Genomic DNA, 21501 nt, shown 5'->3' on the forward strand with positions numbered 1-21501 from the left:
TCCTTCTCCCTCTGAAATATCATTTTAATAGAACCCAGCCACACCGTGTACCTGCTCCCTAATAAACCTCTGCGACTTTAATGAACTAAATAGCAAATTACTTTTTTATTCAAGAATGAAATTTCATCATATTCATAATTCATATTTTATTTCAGACATCTGCTGCTGATTACATTACATTTAACTAAAATTAGATGATGCTCAGAATGTAATTAAGCCCCTGCCAAATTCTCTGGCCCACCAATACCAGCCTTGCTCAGCGGGGGCCGCTTGGAACCTAATATGTAATTAGGAGCTATTTTCTAGCTGTTTTTAAAGTCTGAAAATTAGCTGCCTTTATTAATCACACAGACAAATATAAAGCAGAGCCAACGCTTGCTGAAATTTCTAAAAAGGATTTTTTTTTAATTATACACCACATAGCGCTGAGACTCATTTTGAATGTTGATTTGTTGTGCACTGACATTTTGACAACTAGTTCTCAATTTGTCTGTCGTAGTTAGGCAACAACAAAGCAGACGGTAATACTTAACTTTCAAAACCTTCAGCGTGCTGGGAGGGGAGAGGGATGGGGGGGGAAAGGGAGGACGGGCTCCCCACCAGCCCTGGGAATGCGGGAGCCCCAAAATCCCTGGGGATGGGAAGCAGAGGGGACAAGGGAGGTGCCCTTAAAATGGCTCTGGGGGGGTCCCTACTCGCCCTGGGGGATCCCCCCACCTCCCAAACACTCCAAGTGTGTCTGAGGACACGGCACTGGCCCTGCAGAGGGTCCCAGTGCCACCTCCTGTCCCCAGGAGGGACCCCTGGAGCAGCGGGAGCCCCGGGGGTGTGAGCAGCCCCCAGCCCCGCGGGGCTGCGCTCTGACATTTCCTCTCTGTCTCCCTGACCCTGTTCCTGCTCTCTCCGTGATCTCCAATAATGTCACTGCCTCCTCAGCATCTACTCAGCGGAGCAGAAAGAAGGCACTGCTGACACCGAGTGCAAACAAACAATAATACCATCTGTGCCTGCCAGGCCGGCCGGGGAGCGCCGGGGTCCGGCTCAGGGGAGGACGTGCAGGGCGGCAGGAGCCCTTCAGGGCACCAGGACATTCCCCAGGGATGGGGGGAGACACCCTGGCAGTGCCCCGGGCTCTGGCTGTGAAGGACAAGGAGGATTTTTAAAGGTATTTTTATTTAAAGTGTTTTCCTTTTTGTTGTCACTAAACACCGGTGACCCCCAGCTCTCACCCGACCCCCACGCTCTGAAATTCCTCAATCCCTCCTTTAGGCTGGAGCACAGCCTCCCCTCCCCATCCCCGTGCTGGCTATTAGAGGCAAAGCCAGGCTCGTTAGTCTTGCTGCAGAGCTCGTAATGTGAAAAATGAAGCTCAAGAAAAATTAGCCAAATTACCAGGCTAATCCTTCAGCAGCAATCGCTGCCCTGCTGCACATCCGTCCCGCGGGGTGCCTGGGAGAGGAGGGGCTGATCCGTGGGGAGAACACGCTCCACAGGCTTCAGTTCTGCTTCCAAAGCAGCAAAACACACGAGAGACAGAGCTGTGCCTCCTTCTGCCCCACTCTGTGTCCCCGTGGGGCATCAGTCCCTCGGCAGCAGCTGCTCCTGCCCCGGCCTGAGGAGGCAGGGGTGGTTTTGTGTGTCCCAGGGCTCAGGGGTTTTTGTGTGTCCCAGGGCTCAGGGGTGATTCCCGAGTGGAAGGTGGGGTCAGGAACATCCCAGCCACCCCTCGGGTTGTCCCGCTGGGTGTAGCAATGTCCCTGCAGAGCCTTTGTTTGATGGAGCTGGTGAAGGAGCAGTTTGGAAAGGAGGGAATGGGCACTCCCGTGCTCACAGATGGATGTGAAATCTGTGCTCACTCCACACTGGGACTGGCTCCAGCTGCTGACTTCGGCAGATCTGGTCCCTGTGGCACAGGGAAGGCAGATCCCAGCAGTGCCTGTGTCACCCTGGCCCCTTCCCACAGACCCCAGAATGGGTCACCCTCCTGCCACGACACTGCCACCACTCTCCCTGCCCCGGAATGTCACCACTTCCACTGCCACAGAGCAGAGCGGGATGAGCACTCAGGTCGGACATCAGGAGGAATTTCCTCATGGAAAGAGTGGTCCCTTTTGGGGAGGTTTGGAGTCCCCATCCCTGGAGGTGTCCAAGGAACACCTGGATGTGACACTCAGTGCTCTGGGCTGGGTGGGAAAGAGGGGATCGGTCACAGATTGGACTTGGAAAGCTTTCCCAAGCTGGATGATCCTGGGATTCTGTGAATTTCCCCTCAGTTCTAGTCCCCAGCCCTCAGAGCCAACAAGGCTCAGCCCCAGACATGTTGTTTTGAAGGGAAGTTCCCCGTGCTGGATCTGGCATCTCTTTGTGCCAACATCACAAAGTCGACACATGTAAGTGGTTAAAGTCAACACGCTCCCAGATCCTCACATTGATTACACTGTATTAGAAAATGGTAAATTATTTATCAGCCTTTCTGACTTGTGATTAGTGTAAAGCAGCTCTCAGATGCAAATTGGAATTGTAATTAGACATGTAGAAAGGCAGCATCTGAGACCTGCTTTCCTGAAGCAGTGTAAGGTGCTTTTTTCCTTTTGTATCCAGCATAATTATCAAAGAACACTTTGCACATTAAAAAACCCATGGATTTATTAAAACCAGAGACAGTTTTACATGGGATCAGGGAACTAAAGCTGGTCACCATGATGCTGGGAGTTGGAGCTAGAACACCTCAGCTTCTCACACTTGATTTTTTTTATCCCTAGGCTGGAAGGGGAAGGCAAATTCCCCACCTCTGCCAATTCATTACTCAGCTTTGAGTGAAGCGATTCTTGAACACAGCTACACTTAAAAACCCACTTAAAAAACCCACCCCAGACAAACAGAGTGATGATAAAACCCCTTTGGCAGGTACAGCAGAGCCCACAGTCCCTCAGAGTCAGCTGATGACTCCCAGAGATTCTGGCCTCAGCCACTTCCCCTTCGTGCTGTGGCACAGCTCATTAAAATTTCAGGAGTAAAAAATGCATTTACATTTGTGTAATAAGTCTAAATGCATTTAGGTTTTAGAGTTTGTCAACTGCAGCTTATGGTGAGCTTTTGAGGACGTGGTTTGGGTTTCTTTCTCCTACTTAATTACACCAAAGTAAACCCATCAGCAGGCAGGGTCAGGGACATGCTGGTTCAAGGCTGAAGTGTGAGAAAACAGCTTTTACAAGGAGGAATTTTAAGCCTGCCCTTGGCCTGGAGCTGCCCTCCTTGCAGGTGCTGTTTGAGTCAGACCTTGAACATGTGAATAAAAACCAGAGCCTGACTACAGGACTCTGCTTATCAGCCCAGGCAGAGATTGTGGAAAAGAGTGAAAATCAGTAATTTCACTAGAATTGTGCTTTATCTTGCATTTTAATTACCCAACACTTAATTAAGAGCAGGGAAGAGCTGTATTAAAGGTTTCATCTTCACTAGGAATGTAGTCTAGAAGAAACAGAGACCTGAGCATCAAGCCCTGAGCTGCCAAAGATGCTCTTCACCCAAAAACGTCAAAGCACCATGCATATCCACCTTGCCAGCTCCCACAGGACAGCAGGGATGAGGGAAGAGACACCACATGCATCTGAAGCAGCACAGTGTCATTATCCACCCTGGAATCCAGCCAAGCCCCTCTTCTCCTGCCCCTTGGGATCAGCACAGCAGTTGAGGAAGGAAATTCAAATCAGGATTTTTGAGAGCCTTGGTCAAACACCACTGGGTGGGTGCTCCCAGGTCCCCATTGCAGCCCCAAATCCCAGTGACACCAGGTCCCAAACTGGCTCCATACCCATCTGGAGGCCCTCAGCCACACAGGAGAGGGGAAAGAAGTTTCCAGGCATCTGGGCACACAAAGCTCCGAGGACGTGGTGCCAAGGGCTGCCAGAGGCAGCAGCTCAGCTCTGGGCGAGCGCGTGCAGCACTTGGGCACTCAGAGAGGAGCAGGAGTGCAGGCTCACCCCGGGGGCCCCAATCTTGGTCTCCCAGCATTCAAATCCACAGGCACACAAGTCTTGCTTGGCTGCTTCCACGGCCAGCGGGGAGGTGTCTGCCAAGAGCAAGGCAAGAGCAGCCAGCGAGTCAGCACGGCCACTGCAGGGAGAGGGAAAGGGCCATGGCTCCTCCAAACACAGCCCCTGGCACAGGGCCAGTGCCCCCAGGGGCTGACACACATAAATGAACACTCTGAATCAGCCCTGGATCACACACTGCAAGCCACAGTGCCAGGCAGTGCTGGGACACATCCCACCCATCCCTCCAGGCCAGGGCTGGCAGTGATTCCTCTGCTCCCAGACCTGCCCCCCTCCAGAGCTGTGAGGAAGAGGAAGATGCCCAAGGGGCTGTACTGACCTGGTGGCAGCAGGGTGATGCCACAGCCACCCCCACCAGCCCCAGTCAGTTTGCTGTGCAGGCTGTGGGATGCTGTCACCTGGCACAGCCTGTCCAGGGAGGGGTGGCCCACTCCGAGCACATTTAAGTGGTGTTGGTTTATGTCAAAGAATTCCTAAAAGCAACCACAAAGAGAGGAGATGAGCACACAAGGAGACAGAGGCTCTTTACAGCAGTGGCAGCCCTGCCTTCCCAGCCATCCCTTCACAACCACCTCATTTCTGCAGAAATTTGGCCACCAGCACCAGGAGCAAGGTCAGGCCAGATTCTGAGCTGCTCATGTGTCCCTGTCCCCCATCACAACTTGCACAGTGACAGGCACCTTCCAGGAAAACCCTGATCCCTGCAAGCTGCCAGCAGGAATTTTTTCCAGAGCTGTCCAATGCCCCCTGACTGCTTCTCCTCTGCCCTGTCACTCGAGTGCTGAGCAGGAGGCTGTGCAAGGCCCCTCGCCGGCCGTGGGAAGGGCACGGAGCCAGCAGCTCTCATTCCTGGCTGTCACCCTGCCCTGCTCTGCAATCCATCCAGCAAAGCCACATCCAGGGACTTCTGACACGGCTGAGGCGTCGCTGGAGAGGTGACAGAGAGGGACATCCCTTTGTTTGCTCTGTGCTGCACTTCTGCCTCCTCCTGGGCTGGGAGCCAAGGAGCCTCTCGGCAGCACCACGCTGGGACTCTGCACCCAGCTCAAGTGGGGTCGAGAGGGTCCTTCCCTCTGGGCCCTTCTCTGAGTGAGCCCACCCTCCTGGCAGAGCTGTGGGAGCATCCCTGCCACACTTCCCAGCCAGCCAGACCTGCTGCTCCTGGAGAAAGCTGCCCCAGCAGCAAGGTCCAAATGGCCTGAGGGATGGACAACACCACAAAGAAGTGGAAGTTACAGCTTGTCCCTGCCCAGCAGGACAGGTGAGGAATTCAGGAGCAGAGGGAAGGGCTTGGCTTGTGCTTGGAAAAAGTCTGGGGCAGGGCCAGGAGCAGACACCAGCTCCCTGAGCACCACAGTGCCCTCCCAACCCTGTGCTCCAGCACTGACTGCTCCCTGCCTGCAGCTCCCGGTGAGCCAGGAGGGGCTCTGTGCACAGGGAGCACAGGGCAGGTGTCAGCCACATCCCCCTCCCTCTCCACCAGGATCCTGCCAACCCCACACAGGAGGGGACACTGCACAAAGAATCCCTCTCCCCCTCCAGAGCATTTCTGCCCGGTGTTTAAGGAACTGTGGGAAGAGCAAGGAGTGGATGGCAGGCAGAGCTCAGCCACCACCCACTCCAGGCTGGGCAGGACACACGTCCATCCAGAGGCCTCTTGATATGCCTGAGTGAGGGCACAGCACTGCCTGGGATGATCCAAGACACCTGTCATCTCCTGATCCAAAATCTGCCAGGAATCCAATGACAGCTTATGACACACTAGACTAGTTCCATGGTTCAAATACAGCGCTGGCCAGAGCTGCACATTTCAGAAACAGCCCAAAAGATGTATTTATATATCTGTGTGCTGCATCTAATCAGCTGGGCCTCTGTGGGCTCTTCAAGCACAAGACAAAACAACAAGATTCAAGACAGGAACCTGCTCACTGCAGTGCTGCTTCCCGGGTGTGGGACACAAGGATGCTTTGGCATTTTCCATGCGAGGAGCTCAAAGCACAACTCAAATTATCCCCTCTCTTCCCTGTCCCCTGACACTTCTGACAGCCTGAGGATGTGGAATTAAGATGAGTTGTGTGAAGCTGTGCTGTGAATAGATCTCCCTCAGCTAATGGCAGCTCAGCCCACTGTGAGGGGTCCAGAATCCCACCATCCCCCTGGTGCCAAGGGAGCAGGACTCTGCTATGAATCCCACGGGAACAAAGCAAAGCAAGAGCAAGGACGAGCAGAGGTCCTCCTGAGAGCCAAGGGGAAGCATCCAGATGGTACCAAATGGTTCCTGAGTGTCCAGGTTGGCTCCCAGGGCCAGGCCAGGTTTGCCTCAGCTGGGACACAGCCACACATCCCTCCCCCACGGTGCTGTGGAGCAGCATTACAGCACTCTCAGCATTTCTTCCACTCGGAAGCCTGTTCCTCCCCCCTCCCCAGCCTCTGCTCTTTGAGCAAAGCCAAGACAAACAGATCTTTGTGTGCACCTCGTGCATCACTGTCAGGTCAGCTCTGGGCACAGCTCTGTCTGTGGCTCTCCGGAGCCAGGATGAGCCTGGAGCACCAGGAGCTGGCTGGGAACCAGTCAGTCCATCACAAACCAGTGGCTCTGGGCTCTCCTCACCCCAGCCCTGGCAGTGACAGAGCAGCTGCTTCACAGGGAGCGACTGCCAGAGCCGTGGCACTCAATGTAAGAGAAACAAACCCTCCAGAGCCACAGGTCCCCAGAGCCCCAGGCCTGCCCCCTCCCTCCCTGCACACAGCTGGGAAGAGGCACCAGCAGCAGCTTCTGTCTCCTGGCTCCAGGAAGGGCATTAAAAGCAGCACACCCAGACCACGGTTTCGCTTAGAACTGAACATTTCCTGCTATCACTTTTTTTTTCAGATCTAATGTTCTTTAAATGACATTTTGATGTTCAACAGTAACAGTGGCTAAAAATACTGGCGAGCAAGCCCCTTACCTCCAGCACAGGGTAATGCTCTGGTGATGGATTTGCAGGCATTGCTTCCAGAACACTTTGGCACTCCTGAGAAATGGCATCGATGGAGTCCAGCACTGGGTTCATTATGGCAGGGAACTGGAAAGGGGGAAGGAGGGATGTCAGCTGCCTGCTTGCTGCTCTTCCAATACTATTGGGAGGAAACTGGTCCCAGTCTCTTTGAGCTGGGCAATTCCTCACTCATTCCCAGAGCAGGGCAATGGTAGCCTGCTCCTGGCTGCAGAAAAGGGAGGAAGAGAAGGAAACAGGCCAGAGGAAGGAACTGCTTTTTTCATGGTTGCAAATTGATGATTTGAACTCCTGTTAAACTGGAGGAAGGGAAGAGATGAGCTGAAACCCCATTCCCAAGCAGCTGGGAGACAGGAATACAGTGGCTACAGGAGAGATGCCCCAAAAGATCCTGTGGGACCTGCAGTCCCACATGAGGGTTCTCTCTCAAAGGTTATCCCCCACATCTCCACCCCACAACCACCTGCACCTTCAGGATCTTCTCCTTTACACCAGCCACCAGGATCTTGGTGCTCCGAGGGACTTTGGTGTTGGTCAGCAAGATCCTCAGTGTGGGCACCCTGAAAGCAACAGGAGACAGAGAATCCCAGAGTGCTTTGGATTGGAAAGGACCTTACAGCTCATCTCATTCCAACCCCCTGCCATGGGCAGGGAACATCTCCTGGCCTCTTTCCTTCACACCCCCCAAGGCTACAGCTTATTCTGCCTCAAAAGGCCTCCTGAGCAGGAACCCAAGATAAGGAGTCCCATTTATTTTACAAAGCTTCAGCAGGTGTTTCAGTGCTGGCTGGGCTCAGGCTTGTTCCTCCTGGATACAAGGAACAACTGTACTAGAGCTATAAATAGGACTGTAATGTATTTACTAAAACCCATGTTTTTCAAGCAAATTTCTTCCTTTGAAATACTCTCTACAAGAGTAGCCAGCAGTGGCCATTAACTGCTAATAGAGCAATTTCATGCACTGTGAAAGATTTTAATGGAGTCAGATTATACTTCTCTGGCAGGAGGCAGAGGGAACACACAGGACCCAGATTTCTCTCTGCCAATGGGTTTTCCCACCACCAGGTAGCACAAAGTTCCCCCTCCCCACAATGTCATTTGCTGCCAGGAGCAGATCCATTCCTGCTGCCCATAATGCCATGAAATTAATATTGATCCTTTGTGCTGTGTTCATCTAATGTCAGATAATGACCAAATGTTTTATTGTCCCCATTCACCCCAACAACTGAGGCTGCCCACACCCAAAATGGGGTTGCAGAGCCCTTCCCACACTCCAGCCATCTCCCATCATCCTTATACCCTCCAACACCCACCCAGAGCCTCTCTGACATGTTCCACCCACCGTGTGTGAGGGTTATTTTTAAACTCCAATATTACCTCTTTAACGGTGTGATTTTTCCTGCTTGGTATCTCAGGGCTCCACCTAAAGTAAAATACATGTTATTGTCTCAGTAGAGAGCGAGCTGGGAGATAACACAGAAGGTCTTTCATCTTCAGAACCTCACCCAGAGCCTGTGACAGTAATTGCAAGAAACACCAGCTAAATGAACCATGTTCTCCAGCAGCACAGCCCTGCCTCACCCTGCTGCCTTAATGAGAGGGTCTGGCTGGATGTGCTCAACCCAAGGCCTTTCCCTTTGCTCTCCTCTCCTCCAGGATCATAACAAATAATTTTTGAAAAGGCAGAGTTTGGCCAGCATGAAATCTTTCCTGAGAGAACAGAATCCAGCAGTGATTCCCTGTGGCAGAGCCAAGCACATGGGATTCCATGGACTGAACGTGTGCACTGGTGTCAGCAGCCATCCTGCAGCATGGAATTTCATTGTCCAGAAGGAATGTCTAACTTGGCTCCTACCCTCACAGAGGCAGTGTGATTAGGTCTCATTAGAAAGATTATTAACAGTCTCCAAGGACACTTTCAAAACACTGGGAAGTCTCTGCTAATTGAAACTAAATGACAGCTGTCCAACTGCATTTTCCCCTGCATTATCCCTGGGACAGGATTAGGTTTCTTTGTCCCTGCAGAATGTTTAAATATCAGTTATTTGCAGCAAGGTCTCTGCCCCGTGGCACCTGCCTGGGGGGGACAGAGCTCTGGTGCTCCTGCAGCCTGTTCCCAACATTCCAGCTGGCTCCAGGCCCAGCTCACAGATGGGGCAGACTGAGAGAGGGGAAGGATCCCCTGTGCTCAGGCCAGAACAGGGAGCTGATTTTGGGAGTTTCTGCCTGAGAAGCAGCAAACACACCTACCCCAGGTGCCAACAGCATTGTCCACGCCCGAGGGATTGCCATGGATCACCTGCTCCCCTCGGAAGGCCCAGCTGTTAATCAGGGTCAGCTCCTCTTCTGTCCACCTGGAAGGCAAGGAAATAACTCCAACACAAACCACTCCAAACCAGTGGATGGGGAGGGATCAGATTCAGGGGGAAGATCCCAGTCCTGGCCTGGTGTAGATCAGATTTAATGGAATTCAAGTCCAGACTCATCCCCACCTCACCAAACGTGGTGTGTTACCACACACACTGGAAAGGCTGAGGGAGCTGGGATTGTTCAGCCTGAGAGGAGAAGCTTTGGGGCCACCTAATTCCAGTGCCTGAAGGGGCTACAAGAAAGATAGAGGCTATTTACAAGGGCTGGAATGACAGGACAAGGGGAAATGGCTTTAAGTTGACAGAGATCAACAGGTTTAGATTGGATATTAGGAAAAGATTCTTCCCTGTGAGGGTGGTGAGGCCCTGGTTGGGCAGGGACACCTTCCACTCCCAGGTTACTTCAAGCCCCATCCAACCTGGCCTTGGACACTTCCAGGGATCCAGGGGCAGCCACAGCTTCTCTGGGCAGCCTCTGCCAGAGCCTCACCATGCTCAGGGAGGAATTCCCAGTATCCCATCTAATCCTTCTCTCAGTCTGAGCACAAAAAAACACCCCTGACCCTCCCTGCACACCACAAGTCCATTCAACAGGTACTCCATGCTGGGGCAAGGGCACAAATCCACGTTTTGGGAAAGCCTTGCAGCATCTTGCAAGGCAAGGCAGAAATTCCAAGAGCCACCTGCTATCCAGAAACTTCACTCCTGCTCCCCTGAGCCTTGGCTGAATGTCCTTATCCATGTCCACACACCTTGCATTCCACCTGCCAGGATTTAATCTGGGAGCACTCAGCAAACAGCTCACACCAGCAGCCTCAGGAACAGGAGTAAACCACTTGTTTTTAATCCTCTTTGAGAGGCTGCAATTCCTCCCGACACAGGAGCCTTTCTATCCTGCTGTTCTTTTCTTGCCATGGGAAGCAAAATCCTTCTGAAGTCTGACACCCCCAGCTCTCTGCACACCAGCTGGAAGGCAGGAATTATGCAGGATCCATGCTGAAGCCACGGAGGGTGAGCAGGGAATGAAGACATCCTGACTGCACCACTTGGAGCTGCCCTTTCATTTCCCAGTTTGGGAGATTTGCCCAAGCACAGGGGACAAAGTGCTCCCAACAAGACCTGCTTCTGTGTCAGGCTGCAAATTCTGGTTCAGAAGCAGAACACAGAGCCACCCTCCTTGCTGTCTCACTCTCAGCCCCACACAAAATCCCACACAACAGAGTTCTGCCCCTCCAGCTTTGATTTTTAATGGCTTCAAACAGAGCTCCCCCTCACAGGGGCACAGCACTCCAGGCTTCCAAAGAGGAGTTCCAAGGGCAGAGGGAAAGAAACTCTCTTTCATCAGGTACTGATAAAAGGGAAAGACAGGCAGGAGATCAGGAGGAAAAGCAGCACATGCTGAAAAGAATTCATGAGAAATGCAAAAAAAAAACCCAGAAAGGATCCTCAAGGACTTGAAGCAAAATCTGGAAGATGCTCAGAGCCAGAGGAAACTGAGGTTAAAATTTTTCAGTGTGTTTTATTATACTGAAAAAATAAAGCTTTTTTTTCCCCCTTTTTAGGTATGTTTTTCTGACCCTAAACAAGGGAAATGGGGAGTTCTACAAAGTCTGGGACAGGGCTGGGAACACTGGGCATGGACAGGAGATGGGCTCAGGGTGGCACTTGTGACAGCCAAGAGAGACCAGCAGAGGTGGCAGTGCCAGAACTGGTGCAGGCAAAAGGGAAAGTGGAGCACAGGGAGCAGAGCTGGAATTCCTTACCTGGCTGTGGAGTCTCCCTCCTGCAGTGGGCAGGAGATGGCTCCACACACCATGAGCAGGGCTGCAGCCAGGCACACAGCATAGGCAGCACTGGACCCCAGCCCTGCTCCCGTGGGCAGCTCCGACCACACCACGATCTCCACGCTGGGAACATCCCTGCAAAAACAGACACACAGGCACTGCCACAAGCACCCCGAATTCCACCTCCAGACCACATCACAAAGGCAAAGAGGCTGGCAGGACTGATCACAGGGAAAGCTGGTTGAGAACTGGCAACATCAGCACGTGCATCTGACACAGTGGGGCTTCAGGAGGGCTCATTCCTGAATGGAGCAGCCTGGCCAAGCCCCTTGTGCTGGAATAAATCCCTCCTGAGCTGGATCCATGACTGGCACAGCTTGTCAGGCTGCTAGAAGGGGCTCCTGGTAACTAAATACCTGAGCACCACCCTTCAGAGGTTGTTGTAAACAGGATTGTAAACATATTTCTGAATAAAGTGTAAACAACCCAAATCTGTAATTGCACAGCCACATCCCACTGGAGCAAGAGGCTGGTGGGGAAGATGGAACATGGACATATCCACGTCCTTTTGCCTCACTGAACACACCTGGGTTGTGTTCCTGACCCCAAAATCAATCCCAGGAGCTTTTCAGGGCTGCTGAGTGACAGTCCCAGTGCCACCCTGAGACTGCAGGGAAACCACAACCCAGCTGCACATCCCAGCTCCTCATCCTTGGATTTCTTGGATGAGAAGATGGAAGTTGGGCTATACTTTGGTTTCTGACACTGCCCTGAGCACCCATCCAGTCACACAGAGATCACTGATGGTGTTGGGCAAGGCTGGGGACTGGAACAGCCCCAAGTTCTCAGAGTTTTAGGGAGATTCAGCCCATAAAGAAATCAGACTTAGTTCAGACAACAAATTCACAGTTTATTTCTGTTTTTCCAGCCTAAGCCAGGATGACAAGAGCTGCCTGTAGAGGTATGTGTGTGCTGTGACTGTGGCATGAACTGTTCTGGTTTCAGCCCTCAAAACTGAGATCAGAGACTCCCAGCTCAGCTGCCTGAAGCACCCACCCACCACCCAAATTTTGGGGCAGGAGCAGAGCCTTACCCATACTTAGCAGAAATAGCCAGGCACATATACAGGAAGGCAAGAGTAGCAAGACTTTCTGGAGCTGAGGCCCCAGCAGCAATTCCAGCAAACTCCCTCAGTGCATCCAGCTGTTCTAGGCTGGGAGACTTGGACTCATCAACATCAGCTATGGAAGCAAGCAGGGGAGAGTTTAAACACTTAAAAAAAACAGGGAACTGTTACACTGAGAGCAGTATTTACAACAAAACCTTCTGTTACAGCAGGGAGAAACAGCTGGGGCCAATTTCAGGTTCTACCTGAGGATCTGTGATAAAATAAAAGCAAAATCTCCACCAGGCACTCTGAAATCCCAGGGTTTCCACACTCCCCACTTCCAAATGTTTCCCTGCCTACACCTCCCAGTGCATCCACCCACAATTACTGTGGAAAACACTGCAAGTCACAAACTCTTCATTAAAGAATGTGGATTTTGGAGCTGGGATATCCTGGGGCTCCAGCCAGTGCAAGGTGCTGTAGAAATTCCCATGGGGGATGGTGTGGGACACACAGGCAGGAAAACAAGGCCAGGCTGGCTCCTGCCTGTGTCACAGCACTGCCCGAGCCACAGCAGCACCGGAACAAGCCCCTGGAACCCAATCCAGGAGGGGACAGGGCCACCTGAGCATCAGCGGGGTCACAAGGGTAATGCAAATAACTGAGAGGAGCAGGGACAGGTCAGTGAGCAGGGTCAGAGACAAATAACAGGGGGGACAAATAACCCCACAGAGTCACCCCACGGGGGTTCTGCAAGGTCACCTCATGGAGGGTCCCAGCACGGTCACCGGGGTGTGGCAGGCACCGACCGGCACCGAGAGCCCCTCACTGCCCCCGGCCCTTGCCTGCGATCCGCCCCCGCAGGGCCCGGAGGCCGGGGGTGTCCCAGCTCCTGCGAACGCCGACGCCGGGCAGGGAGACGCTCAGCCGGCCCTCAGCGCCGGGCCGCAGGCGGAGGAACGTCCGCAGGTCCAGCGCCACGGCCAGGGCCACCTGCGGGCAGAGAACGGCGGTCAGCGGCGCCTCACCGAGCTGGGCAGCCCTCAGTGCCTCAGTGCCCCGCCGTGCCCTCACCTTGCCCAGCACCACGGCGTGCTCCCCGTGCAGGATCACCTTGCCCGGCGCCGACACCGCCAGCTCCCGCTCCCACATCGCCGCCGCCTCACGGCCCGCGCCGACTGACAGCCGCACCCACCAATGGGGGGCCGCGCCCTGCCCCGCCTCCCCGCGCTCAGCCAATCGCCGGGCGCCGCGCGAGGGCGGGACTTGCGGGCGGCCAATGGGAAGGGGGCGCTGCGGGGTGGCGCGGCGCTGGGGTGACAGCGTGGGCTGAGGGCGGGACGGCGGCGACGGCGGCCGGGAGGATGTGGCGGCGGGCGGCGGCGGCGGCGGGCCGGGAGCTGCGGGGCATGGCGGGGCGGCGGTGGCGGAGCGGGGCGGGCAGGTGAGCCTGGGAGGGCCGGGACCCTCTCACGGCGTCCTTCCGCCCCTCACGGCGTCGTTCCACCCCTCACGGTGTCGTTCCGTCCCTCACGCTGTGTGCCCCCCTCACGGTGTCCCCTCACGGTTTGTGCCTCCACAGCCCCGAGCGCGCCGCTGCCGAGCGGGCCCCCAGGATCTACACGAGGACGGGAGACTCAGGTAGAGCCCGGGGGGCCCCGGGGGCCGCGGGCGGAGCTCCCCGGGCGAGCCCTGAGCGCCTCCCGCCTTTCCCGAAGGATTCTCCAGCACCTTCACCGGGGAGCGGCGGCCCAAGGGCGACCGCATCTTCGCGGCCCTCGGAGCCACGGACGAGCTGAGCTCGGCCATCGGGTACGGACCGGCTGGGAGGGTCCAAGTCACGTGGAAAATCATGTTTGTTATGATTTCTTCATTCCCAGCTAACTCTGTTTTGTTTATTTTTCTCTCTACCCAAGGCTGGCTGGTGAGTTTAGCAGTGAAAAGGGTCACACGTTTGTTGATCAACTTCATAAAGTGAGTATTAATGATCATCTTCATCCAGTGCAGTCCCTTACCTGTGCTATTAAAACATGAACTCCTATGCTTACTATGCTTATGTTATATAGGAGTTAAGCATAACTCCTGTAACTTACCTATGCTATTAAAACATAACATAACAAAACATAAGTTTATTAAAACGTGAAATCCTTAATTTTAGCTACAGTGCTCCCACTGACACACAGGAATTCAATACATTTCAGTATATAAATAGAAATTCAATAGTATTTCAATATGTAAATCTTTAAGGATCCCTTGATTGCCCTCTAAAAGGCAAATTTCTTCAAATAGGAAGGAAACTGCCAGACCAAATTATTAGTTATGGGCAGACAGATTCATCTCTAGGTTTATTCTAAGTCAGATCCACATTGTGAACATGAGTTTTGTTGTAACAGAACTCCAGGTTTGAAACTGGGACACAAACCAACCACAAGGGCACACCAGTGACACAGGTCCTGCCTGGGCAGCCTGTGAGTTTGGCTGGTCAGCTCTGCTGAGCACAGGAATGTGAAAAGCCACGGCTGGGAGTGCCAGCAGTTGTGATTTTTGTCCAGGTCCAGTGCATGCTGCAGGATGTGGGCTCCAACATTGCCACACCACTGTCCTCAGCCAGGGAGGCTCACCGCAGTAAGTCCTGCCTTTCCTGGGGTGGCAGGCCTTGGGCACAGCCTGCTGTGCGTGGTGGGATGTCGAATATTTGCTTTCTCAGGACTTGCTGATCCAAGAAAGCAAAATTAGAGCTCAGCTTGTTGTCTGAATCACTTTTTTTTTCAGTGGATTTTTCTCTCCCCTCTGTAGAGCGAACGTCGTTCAGCGAGAAGCCCATCCTGGAGCTGGAGCAGTGGATTGACAGCTACTCAGAGCAGCTGCCTCCCCTCAGAGCCTTCATCCTGCCTGTAGGTGCTGCCCGTGCCCCTCACCTCCTTGGGGCAGCCCTGCTCACTGCCCACCATGGGAGAGCAGCCTGGGAGGTGCTGTTTCCATGGGCAATGCCAAGAGAAAAGCAGAGGCGAGGAGCTGGGAGCTCCATCTGCCCCCCCTGCTGCACTGGGATGTCCTGGCCGTGGCACAGGGATCAGGGTCATGTGTGTGGGAGGGCAGGGGGCTGTCCCTGCTGCTGCAGGCACTGAGTGCTTGTCCTTGCTGTTGCAGTCTGGGGGCAGGAGCAGTGCTGCTCTCCACTTCTCCCGAGCCGTGTGCCGCAGGGCTGAGAGGTGGTGAGTGCTGTGCTGGGGAAAGGGGATGGGGACACCCCAGTGACAGCAAACCTGGGCTGGGCGTGGGGCTCAAGCCAGGCTTTGGTGTGTTTAGTCCAATTCCAGGAGTGCAGGAGGCCCAAAGCTGGGCTCTGTTCTTCCTTCCCCAACCTAAACCTTTCGGGATTCTGCAGCCTTATCCAACCTGGCCTTGGATGCTTCCAGGGATGGAGCAGCCAGAGCTTCCCTGGTCAGGGCCTCATCACTCTCACAGGGAAGAATTTCTTCCAGTATCCCATCTAACCCTGCCCTCTGGCAGTGGGAAGCCCTTCCCTCTGTCCTGTCACTCGAGGCCCTTGTAAATAGTCACTGTTCAGTGATTCCCATGGATGGGTATCGTGGGAGGAGCAGAGCAGAGGTTTTCCAGGACAAACACAAACATTTCTGGCATCATTTACCCCTCCCAGATCCCCTGGGAAGCAAAGATCCTTCACTTCTGCAGGAGTCAAAGTGGGGACCCCAGGAGAGGTTTGGGGTGGGAAGAGGCTCCACCCTCTGTGGACTCAGAACTGGAAAATTAAACACCAGAATTTCCCTTTGCTTTCCCCAGCGTGGTCCCTTTAGTCCAAGCAGGAGAAGCAGATCCAAACGTGGCCAAGTATTTAAACAGGTAAAAAAATAAAATCCCAAACCATTGCCCTGTCCTACTGTAGCATTCCCTTAGTTCTGGGAATAAAACTGGGGGAGGTTTGCTTCTCACAAGCTTCTCTTCTGGAATAAGGTCACTGGTTTTCCTGCTTCTCCCTTCCTTTCCAGGCTCAGTGATTATCTCTTTGTCCTGGCACGTTATGCTGCAATGAAGGAAGGCAAGGAAGAGAAAATCTACATAAAACCTGAGCCCTAGCTGGGAGCTGGAATGTTTTGTGCTTGATCATGGAAAACTAAATCCAGTTGACTGCTTTTGTCCATCAAGGAAGGGAGAGAGAACAAGCCTGGACTGGAAATGGGAGCTGCCAAGGATTTCCACGTGAAATAACCAGCACCTTGTTGCTAAATCCTGAGAGGAACAGAATCACAGAATATCCTGAGTTGGAAGGGACCCAAACACACCTGGCCCACACATCCCGTGTGGGGATGGCTCTGGAGTCTCTGCTTCTCCCAGGTGGGAGTTGAGGCAGGAGAATTCCATAACGTTTTGGAGGTGCCTTCATTTCCCTGGGCAGCAGCAGGTGCTGTGGGAAGCTCTGACAGGACTCTGAGGATGATGAAGGGAAAACAATCAGCTCCTCCTCTGAAGTCTCAGTGCTCGTATGGAGCAGCAGCTGGAGGCGTTTGGGAATTGTGTCTGCAGCTCTGAAATAATAAATGTGAATTTCCTTGTACCAAAGGGCCACAAACTGTCACATTTTAACACCGAGCCCTGTGTGCTTTGCTGCTCCAAATCCCTTCCAATCCATCAGCTCTGGCTGGAGCTGAGCTGTACAGATTTACAGGAATGCACCACGAATTCCTTGGCTCTGGCTGCCTCTTGTTGAGCATGTGAGGAATGTCTGTGTGCTGACAATGCTGGGCATCCTCTGCCAGGAGCAGGATGGAGGGGGTGAAGCAGGAAAGGCCAAATCCCGGGGTCTGTGTGCTGGGGTTGTCTCCATGTCCCTTGGAATGGTGGGACCAGCTGCCCCTCTGGCTGCAGGAGCAGCTGGGGGAGCAGAGCCCGGGGTTTGGGAGCACCCAGGGCACTGAGGGTGCAGGAAAAGGGGCTGGGGTGAGGAGCAGGGCCCTGCTGGAGCTGGCTGAGAGGGGCAGCACCCTGAGGGTTCCTCCCAGGGTGTTCCTGCTGAGCCTGGAATGTTTCTCCATGGAGCCTTCAGCAGAGCAGGCTGGAGAGAGCTCACACCCACATCACACACACAATTCCAGCTTTGCACTCATGTCCAAGCTGCTTCCAGCTTGGAAATACACCTGGGCAGAACCCATGTGAATTTACCCTGGTGTAATTTTCCCCCTGGGAATGCTGTGGGCTGCAAGGTGGTGATGCCCATCCAGGGCTTTTAGTGAGGCAGCTTTTAAATCCATCCTGCCCCTTTTCCCATTCAGTTATTTGAGTAGAACCAACCTTAAACTTGTTCTCCAAAGAATCTCTGGCTCTGTGTCCCTTTTTGGGCAGTGAGGAATGCTCAGGAATGAGTGAGGAGTGCCCAGCACTGACAGATCCCCTGTCTCATCACTCACCTGGGTTTGAGGCAGATATTTCATGGCTCTTGTTAATGCACATTTTTCATGGAGTAATTTTCCAAGCCTCAGCCTGGAGCACATCCTGGTGACAAATGCTCTGGATTTGGATGGTGCCATCAGCTGCAGTGTCACCTCAGCCATTCCCTGTCCCTGCTCCAGCCAGTTTTACGAGAGCTCTGGCTCTGGGACTGAACCTCAGGAATCAAGAGGCTTTTCAAGTTTAATTTAATAAAATCCTTTGCAATATAAATTCTTCATGAATGCTCCATAAATCAGCTTGGGGAGGGATTTATAGTATTTCCTTTTTTTTTCCAGCTGTGGGGGGAAGAAATCTCACTACTGTTTTGGGACCAAAGCTGGCATTGTTTGGATTGCAAAGAGAAATAAATCAAGCTGCTACACTTAATGTGATGGAGAGATTAAATTTACTGGGGTGCTCCCAGCTGCCCCCTCCCTCTCTACCCACAGCAGTTGTTTCTGGAGGGCTGAGGCAGAGGGAGGTGCTGGGGTGACCCTCGGTGTGTCACTAAGCAGGGCTTGGCTTCAGGAGGGAGTTGGGACAAGGCTGCAGCTCAGCAGGGCTGAGACATTCTGCCCTGAGAGTCGTCCCCAAGGTCACAGGACAGCCATGGGCTCTTGAGCTGGGAAAAGGAGGCTCAGGGGGGACCTTGTGGCTCTGCACAACTCCTGACAGGAGGGGACAGCCTGGGGAGGGGCAGGCTCTGCTCCCAGGGACAGGAGAGAGGAAACTGCATCAAACTGTGCCAGGGGAGGGTCAGGGTGGACAGCAGGAGGAATTTTCTCATGGAAAGGGTGGTCAGGGCTTAGCAGAGGCTGCCCAGGGAGGTTTGGAGTCCCCATCCCTGGAGGTGTCCAAGGAATTCCTGGACATGGCACCCAGTCCTCTGGGCTGGTGACAAGGTGGGAATTGGGCACAGATTGGATTTCATAATCTTGGAGAGCTTTTCCAACCTGGATGATCCTGGAATTCTGTGATTCCTCAGGCTCTGGTGCACCCTCCTCACCAGGCTGGAGCAGAGGCACAGGGCAGCTGAGCTGCCCCTGCTCCCAACCCAAGGTCAGCCAGGCAGCAGCAGCAGAGTGACCAAAACAAAACCCAGCCTCTAAATCCAAATAAACCTCCCTTGCTCTGGGCTGGCAGTTGTTTTTCCAAGCTCTTTGTCTCTTCCCAGCCCTCCCAGCCATCCAGCATAGGGATTCCAGTGCCTGCACCTCATTAATATCACGGGGGAAGGCAGATGCTTTGTCCAGGCTGCCCAGCTCCAGCGCCCAGCAACATTCCTGCCTCGCAGGGTGCCTGATCTGGGATTGCTCCGGAGCTGCCAGCACAGCCATATGTTGCTAAGGGTCGTTTATTCTTGTTTGTAAAATGTATGGCTGCTCCCAGCTTCCACACTGTCAAAATGAGAAGAACTGGCCCCAAAATCTCTTGCTGCATGATTGGATCAGACGCCCGTACATCTGTTAACGCCGTAGGAGCTGTAAAATGGAATAAGTTGGGCTATAACTCAAGCACCTCGATTACCACCACGATGTGGGAGCAGCAGAACGGCTGCTGCTCCGCCAGCAGCCACGCAAACATCCATTGTGCCAAGTCAGATGTAAATTTACACAAGGCAGCATTTCCTGGGCCAGGGCTCAGAAGGGAGAGAGGGATGAGAGCCCCAACCTTGACAGGCTGTGCTGGAGCCCCAGCCCGGTGAGTTTTGGGGTGCACAGCCTGGCAGTGGGGAGACAGCTGGAGCTGCAGGAGCAGGAAAGATCACAGGTTCTCCAGCAGGGCAAGTCCTGTCAGCTCACAAACTCCTGAAATCCCCTTTTAGCCTGGAAATGGGCAAGGAAAAACCCTCCCCACTCTGGAGCAGCCTAGGGCAGGAAACATCAGCTCTGTGCCTGACAGGAGCAGGATGAGCCTGTCTGTGGAGGAAGGGGCTGTTGGGAACCCTCAGCTCTCCCTGTGCTGCAGCCTGGCCCAAAGTGCCCACTCCAGTGCCCACCTCACCCCAGTGCCCCCTCCCTGCCTTGGCAGGGCAGGCACAGAGAGGCAGAGCAACACAGGGAGAGCTCAAACCACCCCAGGGAAACTGGAGAGGGCCAGGATTTAAGAACTTGACCTCAGAAACAGCCACAAAAGCAGCTTGTGAGCACCAGCTCAGTGCCACTTACCCAGGTGGTGACAGTGCCAAGTGCCACATGGTGTGACCAGTCCAGCACCTGCTGCAAGAGCTGCTGCACCTCTTGGTAAATGGGAACACAAAAATGAGCTGCAGAGACATCAGGGATGTGGGGACCAGAGCATGGCACAGCCTCCCCTCCATCCTAACCTGGAATCTAGCATGGGGCACAGGTGCAGAACAGAGGAATCTGACAGAGGGAACACCAGCCTGGGTGTGAGCCAGGGGCTGGGACAGCCTGCAGGAGCAGAGAGGGGCAGCAGGAGCTGCTGTTTGCCCCTGAGCACCCCGTGCCTGCAGCAGGCTGGGACACCCAGCTCTGCTCTGTGCCAGCACTGAGCCAGCACCAGGCCCCAGGGATCCTCCAGGGATCCCCCCCAGCTCCTCACCCCGCAGTTCCCAGTTTTATGCTCCCAAGGCTGGTGTAGCCACGGCCACATCTGACCTCGGTGGCCCCAAGCGATGCGTGCCCAGCCCCTGGTTGATGCCAGGGAAGCAGGGCTGTGCAGGCCTGGCTGCTGCCAGCTCTGCCTTGGCAGCAGCTGCTCTGGGCTTGCTTTTTGCTGTTCCTGACAGTGCCAGATGCCTGTGTGTCAAAACAATGGCACTTGCACACTGACTGGGAGCCTCTCCCTCGCTCCCACCATGCTCCCGCTCCCAGCAGAGCCAGAGAGGGCTGGGAATGGCCAGGGGGGCAGGAGGGCTCCAGGCAGGGATGGAGGGGCACTGAGGGGCTCCAGACCTGGAGTCAGAGGGAAGCTGGAGCAGCAGGCACAGCTCTCACTCCTCCAAGGAGCCTCCAAGCAGAAACACACAATATTATAATGTTATTATTAACATCAAAGCCCATGGCTCCAGCAGCTGCTCCTTGGGGCTCCCCCACTCCTGCACTGGGGGATCCCACTTGGATTTCCAGCCTGTTTCCCTCTCCACCAGTGGTTGCAGCCACCATTCCCAGATGAGCACTGAGCATTGCTGGTCCCACCCACCCCTGCATCCGAGGAGCACCAACACCCCCAGGAAGGACCAAACTCCAGCACTCTGCAGGAGCAGGCAGAGCTTCTCCAAGCATATTCCAACATCTCCAAGCAAATCCTGCTTCAAACAAGGCTACCAGCTCCCTTTGGGCTCAGCAGGCCTCATATCCCCCTATCTAGAGCACCCCAGAGATCCCAGCTCTCAGGGGCACCAGGAATCAGCCTGGAAACAAGAATTCCCATGGGAGCAGCAGGCTCCATGCGCAGCCTGGCACACTCACAGAATCCCAGACTGGTTTTGGTTAAAGGGAACCTCAAAGCTCATCCCATTCCACCCCCTGCCATTGGCAGGGACACCTTCCACTATCCCAGGTGGCTCCAAGACCTGTCCAGCCTGGCCTTGGACACTTCCAGGAATCCAGGGGCAGCCACAGCCTCTCTGGGCACCCTGTGCCAGGGTCTCCTTACCCCTGGAATAAAGGCAGGTGCTGAGAGGTGCCAGGGCCCCCAAAGCCCTGCTCTGCTCTGCCAGGAGTATCCTACCAGCACATTCCCTGCCCTAGGAAAGGACCAGGAGACATCCAACCA

The 21501-nt window shown here is 54.1% G+C and overlaps 2 protein-coding genes across 3 annotated transcripts; one reads left to right on the top strand and one right to left on the bottom strand.

The window, feature by feature from the left end:
- Positions 1-2620: 2620 nt before the first annotated feature.
- On the bottom strand, positions 2621-13514 carry MVK (mevalonate kinase). Of its 2 annotated transcripts, none has more exons than XM_039724806.1 (10): positions 13387-13514; positions 13158-13305; positions 12298-12445; positions 11184-11339; positions 9302-9405; positions 8429-8474; positions 7521-7611; positions 7004-7120; positions 4375-4528; positions 2621-4072 (listed from the first exon to the last, which is right to left on the bottom strand). In XM_039724806.1, exons 1-10 carry the CDS (start codon positions 13462-13464, stop codon positions 3921-3923), a joined length of 1194 nt encoding a protein of 397 aa, XP_039580740.1. In that variant the 5' UTR covers positions 13465-13514; the 3' UTR covers positions 2621-3920. The 2 variants fall into 2 exon arrangements, with proteins under 2 accessions (XP_039580740.1, XP_039580742.1); XM_039724808.1 differs by having other exon boundaries at positions 2621-4116.
- Positions 13515-13676: 162 nt separating this feature from the next.
- On the top strand, positions 13677-17991 carry MMAB (metabolism of cobalamin associated B). The gene is made up of 9 exons (XM_039724867.1): positions 13677-13756; positions 13895-13953; positions 14031-14124; positions 14229-14286; positions 14865-14937; positions 15109-15206; positions 15463-15527; positions 16117-16176; positions 16323-17991. The coding sequence occupies exons 1-9, from the start codon at positions 13677-13679 to the stop codon at positions 16408-16410; spliced, it is 675 nt and encodes a 224-aa protein (XP_039580801.1). The 3' UTR covers positions 16411-17991.
- The last annotated feature ends 3510 nt before the right edge of the window (positions 17992-21501 follow it).

The sequence above is a fragment of the Passer montanus genome, unplaced genomic scaffold, assembly GCF_014805655.1.
Source record: "Passer montanus isolate IOZ18808 unplaced genomic scaffold, ASM1480565v1 scaffold53, whole genome shotgun sequence".
In the NCBI taxonomy this organism is placed as follows: domain Eukaryota; kingdom Metazoa; phylum Chordata; class Aves; order Passeriformes; family Passeridae; genus Passer; species Passer montanus.